Source organism: Xenopus tropicalis, chromosome 5 (assembly GCF_000004195.4).
Source record: "Xenopus tropicalis strain Nigerian chromosome 5, UCB_Xtro_10.0, whole genome shotgun sequence".
Classification (NCBI taxonomy): Eukaryota; Metazoa; Chordata; class Amphibia; order Anura; family Pipidae; genus Xenopus; species Xenopus tropicalis.
In genome coordinates this window covers 132,912,870-132,929,715 of record NC_030681.2, presented here as the reverse complement: position 1 = coordinate 132,929,715, position 16,846 = coordinate 132,912,870, and the positions used below count along the sequence as shown (strand labels likewise).

At 37.7% G+C, this 16,846-nt stretch overlaps 1 protein-coding gene across 3 annotated transcripts in view; it reads right to left on the bottom strand.

The window, feature by feature from the left end:
• LOC100494929 (ephrin type-A receptor 3) overlaps positions 1-16,846 on the bottom strand; it is a 145,686-nt gene that overhangs the window by 25,225 nt on the left and 103,615 nt on the right. For all 3 annotated transcript variants that reach the window (XM_004917767.3, XM_012971375.3, XM_002939924.4), the window contains 3 exons: positions 10,087-10,154; positions 8,753-8,878; positions 4,608-4,793 (listed from right to left, as the gene is read on the bottom strand). In XM_004917767.3, the coding sequence (XP_004917824.1) occupies positions 4,608-4,793; positions 8,753-8,878; positions 10,087-10,154 (380 nt within the window). The remainder of the gene's footprint in view (positions 1-4,607; positions 4,794-8,752; positions 8,879-10,086; positions 10,155-16,846) is intronic.

Here is a 16,846-nt window from a genome sequence, read left to right as displayed (position 1 = left end):
TGGCCTTTCTGTAATTTGGAACTTTCTGTATAATGGGTTTCCGGATAACAGATTCCCATACCTGTATTAAAATTTAAAAAATCGTAAAAACAATTTGCCAAAATAATTCATTGCACTGAAGTCAGTGGGCATTTTTTTTTTTTGCGATGTTTTTTTTTTTCTTGCACTAAATGCATTGGAGTTAATGTGCATTTTTCTCACATTTTTTCTTGCACCAAATGCACTGGAGTTATTGGTCAATTTTTTTTTCTTGTGTTTTTTATTGCGCCAATGGTCTTTTTTCCTCAGGTATTGTTCTTGTCAGTGGGTGTTTTTTCTTAATTTTTTTTTCTCCTGCCAAATGAAGGGAAGTCATAGGGCATTTTATCTCATGCCAAATGCATTGGAATCAATGGACATTTTTTCCCGCATATTTTTCCCAGTGTTAAAAGAGACACAATTTTTTTTCCTGCGAAACAAGAAGCATGCAAAATTCTAGTGAATATTTACAAAAATGTTTGCCACTTACAACAATGTAAATTTTGCTGAAAATCTGTATCAGGCAAAGAAATGTGATCAGCATCGGGACATGGGGTAATGCAATAAAAAGTGCAACACTTGCTACAGGTCAGCTGGTCGCATTTACTGGTCCCCAGTTTAAATACAAGCATCTTATTGGCTGCTATGAAATACTGCTCCTTGGCAACCTTAATGCCTTTAATTATATAAAGTCTATACCAGCTGGATGAAGTCTGTCCCGGGCCAGAGATATTGGAAACATCACATACTTATTTCTGTTTTAAAAAGAACTCTTATATTCTATAAAATAAAAAAATAATTACTTATTTTTGTAATTTTCTATATCCAAGCGGGGCCCAATGACAGATCCCCGCCAGGCTCATAATGCAGTGTAGGAATGTTTGGATGACAATAAACTTGATATAGTTGCAGCAGGATGCCCACAATGGGATTTTACTAGCAAATCAAGGCTTGTTCTTGATCATGGCAAACAACACATCTCCCTTTCTCTTCCCATAGTCTCTATTATGCTGTGAAAGGAGCAGGTGTGCGGTGGCAAAACTGTGCTGTAACTCCATTTATAATGCCAGATTAGGCTGAGATTAAGACAGAGGGATAACAAAGCTGTCACTTGTGATAAATGGTGTTCTAGCTGGGCAATAGAATTGCTAATGTCTAGAAGCATGTTGTAGACAAGTAAGATACTGTGAGTAAAGTCAGCCAAAGCACAAACATTACACAGGCATTCTATAGCCTGAATGAACTAGAACATCAGGATATCTTTCTCCTTTTAAAACAAAGATGGTAAGGTGTATGGCATTATGTATTTTATTACTACTTCTTCTACTACATATTCAGCAATCAGGGGGAGACTAGACACCCTACTTCTATCCAATACACAGGATAATAATATAATAATAAAGCTGCTGAAAGGGGGTCAGCCACCTAGTTCTTTCAACTGCAACATAACTATTAAGGTGTGAAGAAGAGTTCATATCAAGTGATATCTCTTCAACTGGGGATGTTTTACCGGGGGTCCCTATTTTGCACAACTGTTCCCAATTAGTAGTAACAGAAGATTGAAAAAATGCATAGTATACAGATAGATAGAGACAGATGCAATGGTATTATCCTCCATTTTCTAGGGTGAAGAAGAAAACAAATTGTTGATTGGTTGCTATTGGAAAATGGACCTGTGTTCATAAAAGCCTATTGATGGCCTTTTTTTAACAGTAACTGAAAAGGCAGAAATGTGCGCTCAAAGAATATAAGTCTCTTAATTACTTTAAACGCCATGAATAATATGAAAGAAATAAATCTATTCATGTGTATGAGACGATACTTCCATTATCCCCTGAACTGCATTGTGAAATCCCAGATATATTGTTAAGTGATAAGCCAGTAAGTATATATCCTTGGTGAACTAGAAGTACGTTTATATAATACGGCTAAACGATCACAAAAAATGAGAAGTGGCTGAGCATTTAGAAGAACATTTAACAAAGGGCAGGAAAAATATTTTAAGATTAATAGCATCTACCAGTAATGTATCATATTGTATTCTGTTTGGTGTATAACCCTGATGTTTTATTTAAAGTGTGGTGTAAGGAATGCAGGTACCAACAAATGAATGCCAGGAAGATCCATATTGTGTATCAGAATATATTGTACTGATTTCAACCATTTCAAGTCTAAATAATGCCTTTTAGTTATTAAATATTTAACGACCCTTTGGTAATTAATAATGCAACCAATACTCAAGTAGCTATTCTATTTCTTAGATGATACGAGTACTTGGCTGAGTGACACTTGGTTGAGTTGAAGTCTGTAGTGTGCAGGACCATCAGAACCTCATTTTATAACTTATTTAGAGAGGAGTTGTTAACCTTACTGGGGACTCTTAAAAACTTAAAAAAATATCATCAAACTCCTATTATGCACATCACTACTAATAAACCCTAATGGTAATCCTAATGTAAGCAGGAGCTTCCCAGGGGCAACAATCTATGTGCCAAAAAAGAGGAATATAGGAAAACCCCCAACATGGAGCTACACCAAACCAAAATTTATAAACGTGCAAAAATCTTTATTATAACTTCTAAAAAAAATGGATCAACCTTATTATAATAACTAGGGATGCACCAAATCCACTTTTTCGAATTGCAACAACAGTCCCCTCATATCTCCAAAATCGTCACTGATACCCAGGTATAAATCAAAATGCCCAGAACAGTACATACAGGCAAAAATAGGTACTAATTGGTTTGGGACTGATGGGCTCTAACAATTAATTCACCACTAATGCCAGCGACAATTCATTCGGGTGTTTATGTCCTACAACTGTAATTGCTGCACATCAATAAATAAAGTCCGGACATACACCATCTGACTAAGGGCATAAAAATGCCCCAGTGGTAAGCTGTATGTGGGCAAAACCATTAGAGCAGTTAATACATGCACAAAAGAACATACGAATGCCATCAGAAACTATGAGCCAGATACACATAATGATACTCTAGTAAAGCCAAGCATATCGTGAGCCAACTAAGATGGAAAGTGATGGAGTGGTAAAGAGACCACCAATTGGGGTAAACTATTGCTTTAGAGGGAAGCCTGTTGGATAGGAAGGTTGGAATGTAAAAAACCTAACGGTATGAATTACCACAATAGTTTAAAATATTTTTTTTATAATTAATTGTATAAGTTCTGACATTTTATTTTTTTCCTTCAGGTATTAATATTCCTGAAAAGCATCACACAACTCTTGCCGTGTAAGGTAACACTATCTAACTGCTGGGGTTACGTAACAATGGTAAATTTTGGTATATATGACCTACATGTTTTATGCATTCCCAGGTAGGCTTTTGTTGGCAGTACATATGTCTTTGTTAGACTGGCGCCCAAGGATAGGCTTAATAAGACACACACATTTGAGCACAATCGTGATGGACTTATTAATGGACTAACTAGGGACATTATACTGACACTGTCACTTTGAGAGGTTTTGTTGGATGAAGGTTTATGTTCCGTAGGAAAGTATTAAATCCCATAATGCTTTGCACTTTGTACACCTGAGAAACTCTCTGACCAAAACATGCAGTGTGCTCACACTGATAATAAAAACCACTGCAGCCTGCTAATTACTGACTGACCTTGATTATTTGCCTTGGAACCATAACCTTTGAGTATTATATAGAATGCGAAGGCATTTATGGCAATTAATTAAAGTGAAATCCCAAACAGAATTGTTGGGTTAGGTAGTTCCCATCTACTCTACATTCTATACAGTTTTCTTCTTGAAAAGTCTACAGTTGGGAAGATAAGTAATGAAAAAAGCTGATGTACAGTATATAGATAACACATATCGACTTGTGGAAAGGTACAAGAACTGGAAGAATGGCCAATACACTCTGCTCTCCATTCCCACAGCAAACCATTAAAGCTCCTAAGAAAGTCACTAGCAGCTGTGAAACATTTAATATCTTCATTAGTCAGCAACTTCTCACCTCCGAGGGCAGAGAACACGGCTCTAATTGATGGTTTAGGAGATGTTCTAGGGAAGCCTCCATAAATCAGTCCATAAATATGAACACTTTTATTTATCAATATGCCTTCTGCAAGAGGCACTCTCAGTCACGGTCCCTTTCCCTTAGTGAGATAAATAGTTAAACCTGAACTCTATTTTTCCCTGTATTTCGCTCTGTAACCCCAGTGTCAATTGAATATTGATTTTGGGATAGGCTTTGTAAGTAACTGGCCGCGAGCCAGAGCGTTACAGAAAAGGTGAGGGACGTGTATCTGAATGGATATGCTGGTCTGTTTGTACAGCTCAATAAACTCTGTTTCTTCTTTTTGCCTCTAAATAAAGGGCATGGACACAGGAAATAATTCATTACAAAGGCATTCTTACATATAAAATAAGAAAAACTGCATCAAAATAGAATAACAAAAACATGATAAACCTTCTCTGTAAATGAATATATTATATTTATAACATGTTTCCCACCTCAACCTCTTTTTCTGGTAGGTGGGTATAATACCCACAGTTCTATCAAGGTTGCATAAATCAATTTGGAATATTCTGTAGACAATGTGGAATATTTCCTTACATTTAGTGACGACACCTTCCAGGCGAATAATATTGGGGTGATCAAACTGTCCCATGATGCTTGCCTCTCCCAGAAAGTCTCGCCGTTGCTTCTCAGAGTATCCAGCTTTCAGGCTCTTAATGGCCACACAGATTTCTCTCTTACTGGGCAATCGCAAGCGGCCGCTGCACACCTCTCCAAACTCGCCTGGTCAGAAGAGAAGGTTGGCTTTGATAAATTATCCGATTTCCACATGGTCATTTTATATACACACATTAAATTAAATCAGGCAATTGCTTTGAATACTTGTTGTTAGCTAGAAATAGCAGCCATTGTTTGCTGTTGAGGTATAATAGACTATTTGGCCCGTTGGGAATAATAAAACCTATTTTCTAACCAGCTACAAGTAGCAGCTACTAAACTCTTTCCCTTTTTTTTCCATAATATGAAACCTATAAAAGGGCCAGAAAATGTTCCCCTGTATGTATCAATGTATCTTCATAATGACTGATGCACAGGTGGGATTGACAGACAGCATATTCAGTACAGGTATGGGATCCCTTACCTGGAAACCCATTATCCAGAAAGTTCCAAATTATGGAAAGGCCATTTCCCATAGGCTCCATTATAAGAAAATAATTCTAATTTTTAAAAATTATTTCCTTTGTCTCTGTAGTAATAAAACAGTACCTGTACTTGATCCTAACTAATAAATAATGACTCCTTATTGGAGGCAAAACAATCTTATTGGGTTTAAATGATTTTTTAGTAGACTTAAGGCATGGAGATCCAAATTATGGAAAGATCCCTTATCCGGAAACCCCGGGTCCCAAGCATTCTGGATAACAGGTCCTATACCTGCACATGTACTGTATATTTAATAGAAAATACGCCGTACCATTAAATAGGGGAGTCATAGGGGCTGATTTACTTACCCACGAACGGGTCGAATGGAGTCCGATTGCGTTTTTTTCGTAATGATCGGTACTTTGCGATTTTTTCGTATGTTTTGCGATTTTTTCGGATTCTTTACGAATTTTTCGGATCCAATACGATTTTTGCGTAAAAACGCGAGTTTTCCTATCCATTACGAAAGTTGCGTAAAAAGTTGTGCATTTTGCGTAGCGTTAAAACTTACGCGAAAAGTTGCGCATTTTTCGCGTAAGTTTTAACGCTACGCAAAATGCGCAACTTTTTACGCAACTTTCGTAATGGATACGAAAAACTCGCGTTTTTACGCAAAAATCGTATTGGTAACGAAAAATTCGTACAGAATCCGAAAAAATCGCAAAACATACGAAAAAGTCGCAAAATGTTCGTTTTCAAGTCGGAACTTTTCCAATTCGGGTCGGATTCGTGGGTTAGTAAATCAGCCCCATAGTTTTGGACATGTTTTAATCACCGTTTTACTTTGTTACCTATAAAATAATGTATCCTACAACCTGGGAAAAAGAGTGATGCATGTATTACAAGTATGGGATATGTTATCTAAAAACCCATTATCCAGAAAGCTCCAAATTACAGGAAGGTCATCTCCCTTAAGGTGGCCATACACGTGGCGATCCGACGATGTTTCGTACGACCATCGGTCGCACGAAACATCGTAAGATCCGCCACACACCATTCAGGGCTGAATCGGCAGGTAAGGAGGTAGAAACAATAGGATTTCTACCTCCTTCTGCCGATTCAGCTCTGAAGGGAGAATTTTGGTCAGGCGCCTTCTATGGCGCCCGATCAAAATTTTCAAACTTGTCCGATCGGCGAGTCGTCCGATATCGGCAGCTTCCTGCGATATCGGTCGACTCGCCGACATGCCATACACGCACCGATTATCGTACGAAACGAGGTTTCGTACGATAAGATCGGTGCGTGTATGGCCACCTTTAGACTCTATTATGAGCTAATTTTTCCAATTTTTAAAAATGATTTTCTTTCTTTTTAATAATAACACAGTACCTTGTACTTGAACCTAACTAAGATATAATTAATTCTTATTGGAGACAAAACAATCCTATTGGGTTTAATTAATGATAAAATTATTTTTTAGTTGGCTTAAGGTATGGGGATCCAAATTATGGAAATATCCCTTATCTGACAAAACCCAAGGTTGTGGGCATTCTGGATATGTCTCTTACATTCAGTGTGTCTATTAGTATCCCGCTTGCCCTTTACACTTGAACAATCCTTGCTCAAGGATAAACATGGTTCCATGGGGTGGCAACCCTGTCCTTCCCAGTGGCACTCTTTCATCCACTTAATGAGGATAGTGAATTAATCTTCAGAAGGTCCATCTGTTTTGGTTAGCCTATTATGTACTAGGGCTTCAAGCTTTCAAAACTAGCGTGTTAGGGTCAAGGGGTCTGCTCCCCCTATTGTTATGCCACTGCTACACAGCATGCAGTTCAGATCTGTGGTTGCATATTCAGGTGCATATTCACCTTTTTTGAGACTTTTGTTGCACAAAGTTAAATTAATAGTGGTAGTTTCTTTCTTTCTTTTTCATCTATCTATTATCTGGCTATCATCCATCTAGCACTTAATATCTGCATTAGTTGCACAGAAGCTTAAGGTTGAAGGTGTGAGGTGTGAAATGAAGACTATGAGAAGTAGAGAAGAGAACAGCTACTGGACTTTCAGTCAATAAAAAGGAGAATAATGTATGGAAGATGAAATAATTGGGGTTGGGGTAAGAGAGAAATGCATAGAGGAGATTTGGAAGATGTACCCTGCTTTTTCTGTAGCTAAAACTGCTACACTTAGATCCATCTTGGAAGACCCAAGTTCATTAGGTGCAGGTACATTGTTCATAACAATATCGGCAAAAATATTTTTGTGATGACTGCCATGAGATCTGAAGCAAAGGACACAAACAGAAACTTCATAATCCTCTGCTTTGGGTATAGAGAGGCTGTTCTTTCCTTACAGCAGGAAGAAGCATTTTCTGTTCCTATAAAACGCTGTATTCTTTTAATGCACAGACCTCTAGATTGCAGAGCATATTGTGCTCAAGTGGGTGAGTTTGCTGCTTTTAACTTCCCTGTGTTTTCTGTGTAGATTTTAGAAATGAAACCATTAAAATGTTATTAAGGAGCTTTTAGTATCAAAGTCACGGAGTTGGGACTTTTTCTTTTCCCACTTCAATGTAACATCTTGGCAGCGAATGGGTAATGGACGGAGCAGAAGTAATCAGGTCTGCTATCTCGGCAAAGGTACTTAAGACCCTTCTACGAGAACAAGGAACTAATGTGATTGGGATGTTGCTGATCAAAAGCCCGCTCTGAGGACAGATGATGTGGAAGAGAAGAAGCTCTCAATATGAGGGTCTGTAATGGAAAAGGAGGTCTGCAGATCAAAAGCCATGAAAGCCAATATCGAATCTGGAATGTCTATTAGTAATGTACTGGAAATGTATAGAGAATGATGGATATTAGACACAATCACACAGATGAACAGTATACATTATGTGCACACACATACTATATAGAAAACCTGCAGCATATCTATTCAATTCAAATCTGTTTTGCTGCAGTGTAAAAAAGCTATATACAGCTTCATAGAATACCACTCCCTTGGTATAACAATGATAAATGTACCGTCATTCATATCATTAATTCATTTACATCATTAATAAAGAAACATTAAGTCTCTTAATAATGCAACACAATATATACAGGCAGTGTGTATTTAAATGAAATCAGCAGGAATAAAATGTTACGTGTTACCATGGAATATGCAGGTATCAGCAGCTACTAAAAATGTGCATGGAGCAGAAATACAGTCTCCATATTATACTTACAGTACAGGTATAGGATCCATTATCCGGAAACCCGGATGTGCACAACAATTTTTTTTGCCATTCTGTGAATTTTTTGAACGTTTCGCTCATTTATCGCCACTGCGAAATGGGAGACATTCGCTCAATACTATAAGGGATGCATTATTCACTACAGAATACAAGAGCCGTGAATATCTTGTACATTATATGCTTATAAATGGCACTTGGCAGTAATGTCTTCATTCTCAATCAGAGCTCAGTAATGTATTTTCTGCCGTGTGCCTCAAAAAACATGGAAATAATAGCAGAAAAAAAATTGCCTAATATCATGTCAGTTCAAACAGAAAACGGTAAAAAAGTGTGCGCTATACCGAAGAGAGCCTTTACTTACCAGCACCTATAACTCTCTCAATCCGAATAGCTGATGCGTCAATTTCTTTTGCAAAATCCCTTACAGCCTGGTTAGGGTCCTCATAGGTGTGAGGGTGAATGTAGGTCTTGCTCCCTGGCAGCTTCACTGGCAACATAAATCATGGCAAGGAGAGTGAATTACACAGCACTATAAATCTATATCTTGTTTTGCATTTTATTACAAGCCACAGGTGTACAATAAAGGGTGGAAATAACCCATGAAATATATCCTTGCCTCTGCTGTCACAAATAATCCTGTACATTTTAGCCCATGTTATTGTAAGAATACCCAGCACACCTGTATATTCTTATATGGCTTTACAGCACTCACGCCAACCCTTGAGTCATGCAAGACCACCAGGAATGAAATATTGCATACAGAGTTTAGAAAAAGGCAGAGAAACTAGTGGTACATTGAATGCAATCTATCACTTTTGCACTCGCACAACTAATGAATTATTAAAGGCTAAAAAAGCTTCAGTATTTTAAGAAATAAAGGGCATTGTTCAATAACATTTGATGCAACATCAGTCAATGTAAATTACCTGTATCTTCTAAGAAATACTACAGGACAGGACGTAAAGCATGGTGCAAAGTGCAACGAAAAGGTCTCATTTATTAAACCCGCTAGTGCAAGTGTTGAAGCCCTGAAAAGTTGTCATTTAAAGCCCATCCTGGAAGCCTTTGCCCAGTGCTCTCCTAGAGCTGTGCCTTCAGGCTCAAACAGAAGGGTAGGGAGCAATGTGCCAATTGCCCACAACTAGGGGCTGATTTACTAAGACACGATTTCGAATCCAAATTGGAAAAATTCCGATTGGAAACGAACATTTTGCGACTTTTTCGGTAATTTTGCGATTTTTTCGTATTTTTTGCGATTTTTTCGGCGTCTTTACGATTTTACGAGTTTTTCGTAGCCATTACGAAAGTTGCGCAAAGTCGCAATTTTTTCGTAGCGTTAACACTTAAAAGGCGCAAGTTTTAACGCTACGAAAAAATCGCGACTTTGCGCAACTTTCGTAATGGCTACGAAAAACTCGCGTTTTTACGCAAAAATCGTAAAGACGCCGAAAAAATCGCAAAAGATACGAAAAAATCGCAAAAGATACGAAAAAATCGCAAAATTACTGATCATTACGAAAAAGACGCAATCGGACGCATTCGGCCCGTTCGTGGGTTAGTAAATGTGCCCCCTAGTGTAAAGTATAAAGGTCCAATGGCATATGTTTACATGGTACATGCATATAAAGAATAAAAAAAAATGGCTATTAATCCATTACAGGTATATTCATTTTGCTGTGAATACTTATATTTTACCTCTTCCATGCTGAAACTGCATCTTGTCTTCATCTGGGTCTTGTTTGGCTTTGATATAACCACAATGTCTGCAAGAAACACACAAGATGTATCAACTTAAATTGGAATATTATATCCACCTCTGAATGAATGACAAAAGAAAGACAGAAAACAAATCTACAACAAAAACGTGTTTTAGGCGAAAATTAACTTAGTTTGCACTTCGTTTAAAAAAAATTTTGATTAAACATTTTTGCATAAATAGCTCAACAGTATTTTGTTGTGTTTGAGACTCCTACTCCATTACTCCTACCCTGATATGTGCTATTAGTAAGCTCCAGTGGAGTTCATTAGGGCTCTTATGGGTGTTTCTTTATGTTTAGCAGCAGGAACGCAGGAGATAACCAAACCCATATTATCCTATAATGACAGTACCCATTGCACCACATGGAACCACCAAACACAGATGTATAATAACTGAGCCATGTTTCCAATAATGGACAAATAGCATCACCAAGAATATGAGACTTTAGTTTGGAGAGCCAGTTTGGTTCAGATTTGGCACTTCATCCTAATATGGTTTTATAGGTGATTATGCCTACTTTAGTAGATTGTTACTACAGGTATGGGGCATATAATCCAGAATGCTCTGCACCTGTGGTATTTTGGAGAAGGGGTCTTTCCATATTTTGGATCTCCATACCTTAAGGGGCACATTTACTAACCCACGAACGGGCCGAATGCGTCCGATTGCGTTTTTTTCGTAATGATTGGTATTTTGCGATTTTTTCGGAAATTATCGCAACTTTTTCGTTACCAATACGATTTGCGCGAAAAACACAAGTTTTTCGTAGCCATTCCGAAAGTTGCGCAAAATCTGGCGATTTTTTCGTAGCGTTAAAACTTGCGCGAAAAGTCACAATTTTTTCGTAGAGTTAAAACTTGCGTGAAACGTCGCGCCTTTTAAGTTTTAACACTACGAAAAAATCGCCAGATTTTGCGCAACGTTCGGAATGGCTACGAAAAACTTGCGTTTTTTCGCGCAAGTCGTAATGGCTACGAAAAACTCGCGTTTTTTCGCGCAAATCGTATTGGTAACGAAAAAGTCGCGATAATTTCCGAAAAGTCGTAAAGGCGCCTAAAAAATCGCAAAAAATACGAAAAAGTCGCAAAATGTTCGTTTTCCAATCAGAATTTTTCCAATTCGAATTCGTGTCTTAGTAAATCAGCCCCTAAGTCTACTTAAAAGTCACTTATATAAACCCAATAGGATTGTAATGCCTCCAATATGGATACATTATATTTTTTCAGATAACAGATCCCATACCTGTACTAGTATGCTCATCATACCATTTACTATATTTATAATTAAGATTCATATTTTAAAAGAGTGTTAATTTTGAGGTTTAATTAGACTATTTGTAGATACTTTACGGTGTAGGAGCAGAACGTGATACAAAACGATCATAGAAATGATAAAGTTAAACTGTATTTGAAGGATACAGTGATACAGTTTATTCCTAAGTATGTCAGGTGCTGCTGTGTAACCTCTATGGAGCTGAATGTAGTAATTTACAGGAATGGTGCACTTCAACATTCTCCAATTTGGATTTTCCCTTTCTCTACCCAAGGGCACAGCAAAACATCACTCATCTTGAAATCTATACATAATACATGATACAGTAATGCTAGGGAATGTCTATAAAAATACTGCCGCAGCTGACATCATTCCCAAGTCTGTTGGTTTTCTCTTTCTGATCACTCGCCCGTCTCCTGTTCAGCAGTGAATATACTGAGAATATACTGAGAAAGATTTCACAGTAACGTCTCAAACCACAATTTACTCCTAAGGCCTGATTTGTGTTTCACGAGCTAAGCCTTCCATTTGGAAGGGGGTTTTATCAGTATCATTTTAATGCTTGATGTATCTTCATCCCACCCCAGTGTCTCCCTGTGGCCCAATTAATTTCTGTAGTGTGTAAAAAACACAAACTGACATTAAAGTAACAGAAATGTCCGTTTGTATCTCTGGTTTCTGAGCTGTTGTTCAGTGACTTAGAATGTTCCTAACCCTGTGACACCCACAGTAAAATATATGCTGTTATTTTACATTGTGATATCAGATTACTTACAAATGGATGGTCTAGGACTGCTAATGTGACTGCACTTTAGAAAAACAGAGACTGCCCTCTAGACTGAATAACCACAGCTAGTCTATGCTACAGCACCCTTCACTGCTAGGGTCATGGTCATTTCCAACAAAACCTAAATATTGTCAACTAATAGCGGATATTCATTTTGGGTTATTTGTATTATAAATGGGGATTAGGCTCATTAACTTATATCAAACAGACACTTTTAATACCTGGATCAGTCTGTGTAATTAATTTACCTTATCCATCGCTTCCATCTAGTATGAAGCTTAATAAAACCCAACATAGGTGGAAGACTGGTTACACTGTAGAGCAATGCTGCAACTTTCAGTGTTTGATTGAACACAATATGTTTGGAGCAAAGCTCTTTTTCAAGTGTTGAACACCTGAACTGTTTAAAAAGAGCTTTGCTCCAAACATGTTGTGTTCAATAAAACACTGAAAGTTGCAGTATAGCTTTGCAGTGTAACCAGTCTTCTACCTGTGCTCATTAACTATGGTGCCATTGCAGCAAAACCCGCAATTCACTGGGGCACATTGTAACTCTACCCCTCCCTTCAGGCAAGATGAGTAAAATAACTATATGTAAATAGGTAATTAGCTACAAGATTGTCTTGTCATTATGCCCTTTACAATTCTCTGCACAGAAGTGATAAAACTGCAAGCTATGGTTCACTCATTGCCCAGCCAGTACCTCTAAGCATCCAACTACTGCCTGATCATCATTGAATATGTCCAATGAGTGTGGAGTTCTATCCCTGGATCCTTCTTCTCTCCTTCCCTGGTTATGTTTTGTTTGATTTTTTTTCTTCCCTCCCTACTTTTATTCTGCTTAATCTTTATTTTTCCACTACTTTGTTTGTGCTTGACCTTCTTCTCTTCTAACTTTTGTTGTGTTTGATCATTTTCTTCTCTCCCTACTTTTGTTGTGATTGACCCTTCTTCACTCCCTACTTTTGTTGTGCCTGACCCTTTTTCTATCCATACTTGTGTTGTTCTTGTCCCTTCTTCACTCCCTACTTTTGTTGTGCCTGACCCTTTTTCTATCCATACTTGTGTTGTTCTTGTCCCTTCTTCACTCCCTACTTTTGTTGTGCCTGACCCTTTTTCTATCCATACTTGTGTTGTTCTTGTCCCTTCTTCACTCCCTACTTTTGTTGTGCTTCACTGTTCTTTTCCCCTTAGGTTTGTTGTACTTGACCCTTCTCAATTATTTTCACTTCCCAGTGATTAAAGTGGCTAATTAGAAACCCGAGGTCGGTACTCCTGTAGTTTATTCTGCAGAGTGTGCTGTGGCCATTTTGCCTGTCCATTTCTATCAGAACAGATAAAAATGGCCAAAGAGTGCATTTGACAAAATGAAACCTGGACTAGGGAATTTTTAAAAGAGTGCTGACCCAGGGACCATTCTTAGTAATTGTAATCATTGTGGGTTGCCTAACATATTGGCACTCCCCAGTAATTTCAGCTTGCCTTATCCTTTAAACACATCTTATAATATTAGTCAAAGAAAGTCATGTAAAAAGCAATTAGTACAATGAAATGTCACAATTGAAACCACTGTGGCATCTGTGTGCATATGATGTGTAAAATTAATTAAATTAAAATCACTGACTCTCTGTATCACAGAGCGTTGTTTATTGAGAAAACCAGAGCAAGCCAAACAAATTGTTGGTTAAATATCATTATGCATGTTTGCGAAAAAGTGCAGATAACTGCAATCTGTAATTGTCTGAAACTACCATGGTTAATAACACAGGGATGGTTTTGCCATTAGGCAGGGTGGCAGCAAAATCCAGACAGCCTGTGACCTAGTGTTTACTAGATAAGAGCCTATATGGCAATGTCAGGGCCGCTACTGCCACAAGGGCAAGGTGGGAACCTACCTCAGGCGGCAGAGAGCAGATAATTACCAAAAATGGCAAAAAGCTGCCTCTGGTAATAAGAGAGAGCGCAATAACCTGGCCCCCCATGACCCACTCCAATGTGGAAGAGGTAAGCACGGAACAGATAATGGGTAACGGGGGATAGCACCAGCCACAGAAACGTCGCTGGGTAATGGGGGGGGGTGGCTATGGGGCAGGGATCTCATTCCTCCTGTCTCTTAACACTTAATATCAAATGTAAATATATTTTTGTACTTATTTATATTCTATTGTTTTGTTGCCTGTGTGTTTTATTATTTTCTGTATTTTTTGATCCCTGTGTATATGTACAGTGCAGCATACAGGAGTAGGGCTATACAGATAGAATATCTCTATATTAGAGGTCTTTTTGTAATTTGGTACAATATACTTAGAAGGTGTTTAAATATATCTGAACATTACAAAAATTGAATGCTTTGTCTTTGTATGTATTTGTATTTTTACAAAGGAAAAGGTATCACGCAAGATATCAGTCAGAAATCAGGAACTTATTATTTATTTAAGCAATATCCTAAGGCAGCATCAGTTTTTAGTCTTCCTGAGAAATGGATAGCCGTAACCTAGGCAACTCAGCCATCTGACTTCACATTTTCACAAACTTTATGCAACTTTACCCAATAAGCAATGTGGTTTATACTACAGGAGAGAGAAGCAAGAAATCCCAGCAAGCCGTTCCATCAATACAGTCAGGGGGCAGGAGATGTGGACATCCTACCATAGATCTGTGCTGTGCTAATTAAAGGGGAGTATTATTGCACCTACCTTTACATGATATTCTCTATATATAAGAGAATATTGTAGGGTGTGAAGAAGAAGCCCAGGGGTAGCTATTTTTAAATTACCCCTTTACTACAATTCACTTCTATACAAATTTGAATTTTTACCTGTATATAAAGAATTTTTGTTGCCCTGTTTATGAAGATTTTCATTATTCATTTCAGTCAAGATATATATCGCTGAGATTTGCCGGCTCAGACCTGGTAAAATCTAATATTTCCTATTGGATAAACAGCTTCTTTTGGACTAAGACAAAAACTCATTTCTACTCATTTTCTTTACAAATACTATACAGGAATGGGAGCTATTATCTAGAATGCTCGGGACCTGGGGTTTTACGGATAGGGGGTCTTTCTGTCATTCGGATCTCCATACCTTAAGTCTACTAGAAAAAACATTTAAACAGTAAAAAAAACCAATAGTTGTTCTGCCCCCAATAAGGATTAATTATATCTTAGTTGGGATCAAGTACAAGATTTTATTATTACAGAGAAAAAGGAAATCAATTAATTTGAACTGTTTGCTCATAATGAGAGATGAAAGAAAAAAAGGTAAGATAATATATCATATAAAGTAAAACAAAAACGAAAAACAAAAGTAAATTTCTCTGCATATGATAATAAATGCTCCAATTCACAAAATACAATCCGTACCAATCTAAACAGTAAGGTCCGGGTATAAAAACCCCGGACGTATCGCAAATGCTGTTCAAGGAACACAATGGTCAAGCATAGTCAGTACAAGTCAAAATAGCTCACCGGTATCCCTGGCTGGTCCGGGTGCTCAGGGCCCCGAACCCGTAGCTGAAGGGGAAAAAAAAGCCGATTTCAAACGTAGTGGACACCAAGCGCTCCGGACTCCGGGGTCTCTCATAAAATCAAATCTTTATTGTTGCATTAAAAGAAGGAACGCCTAACGCGTTTCGTATGCCAAGCACACTTACTCATAGGCTTGGCCTATGAGTAAGTGTGCGAAGGAACGTCTAACGCGTTTCGTATGCCAAGCACACTTACTCATAGGCTTGGCCTATGAGTAAGTGTGCTTGGCATACGAAACGCGTTAGGCGTTCCTTCTTTTAATGCAACAATAAAGATTTGACATAATGAGAGATGACCTTACCATAATTCAGAGTTATATGGATAATGGGTTTCTGAATAATAGAAAAATTCATAGTATAATATGATTTTCTTCAAAATCAAGTTTTTCTGATTTGACTTTTTTTGTAAATACAGTGAGCTAGCTGAATGTGCAAAACCATTTTTTGAAAAAAAAAATCAAATTTAAAAATGGATACATTGGCCACTAAATATATATCCAAATATTATTTCCAGCTGCCGTAGAATCGTAAGCTGCCCTCCGCAGAAATTCGGCCAATTTCTAAACCTGATGATTTGTTTTGTTCGGCTCTGGCATCACTTACAGCTGTAAGATTGTTGGAACAGGTCTCTGTCAACTTCGCTAACCCAGATTTGTCAATATTTGAACATTTTTCTTTGCTAACGTGATTAAACTCTGTCAAGTTCCTTGTGCTGAGTTGATGGAAATCAATCTTTAAGTCATGCGACAAATAGTTGATTTATGTGGGGACTTGGCCGCTCGTCTGCACCAAAGCCTTTCTATTCTTCATTCGCTCCAATGTATATTGGGCTGTAGGCTTCCATTTGGCTGTCATTATGAACAATAAACTTCTGTCTCACTTTCTTCTCACTTTTTTACAGTAGGTTTTATTAAGGTACACTGTATTCATTTGTACAGGTATAGGATCCCTTATCCAGAATGCTCAGGACCAAGAGTATTCTGGATAAGGTGTCTTTTAATAATTTGGACCTTAAGTCTACTAAAAAATCAATAAAACATTAATTAAACCCAACAGGATTGTTTTGCATCCAATAAGGATTAATTATATTTTAGTTGGGATCAAGTACA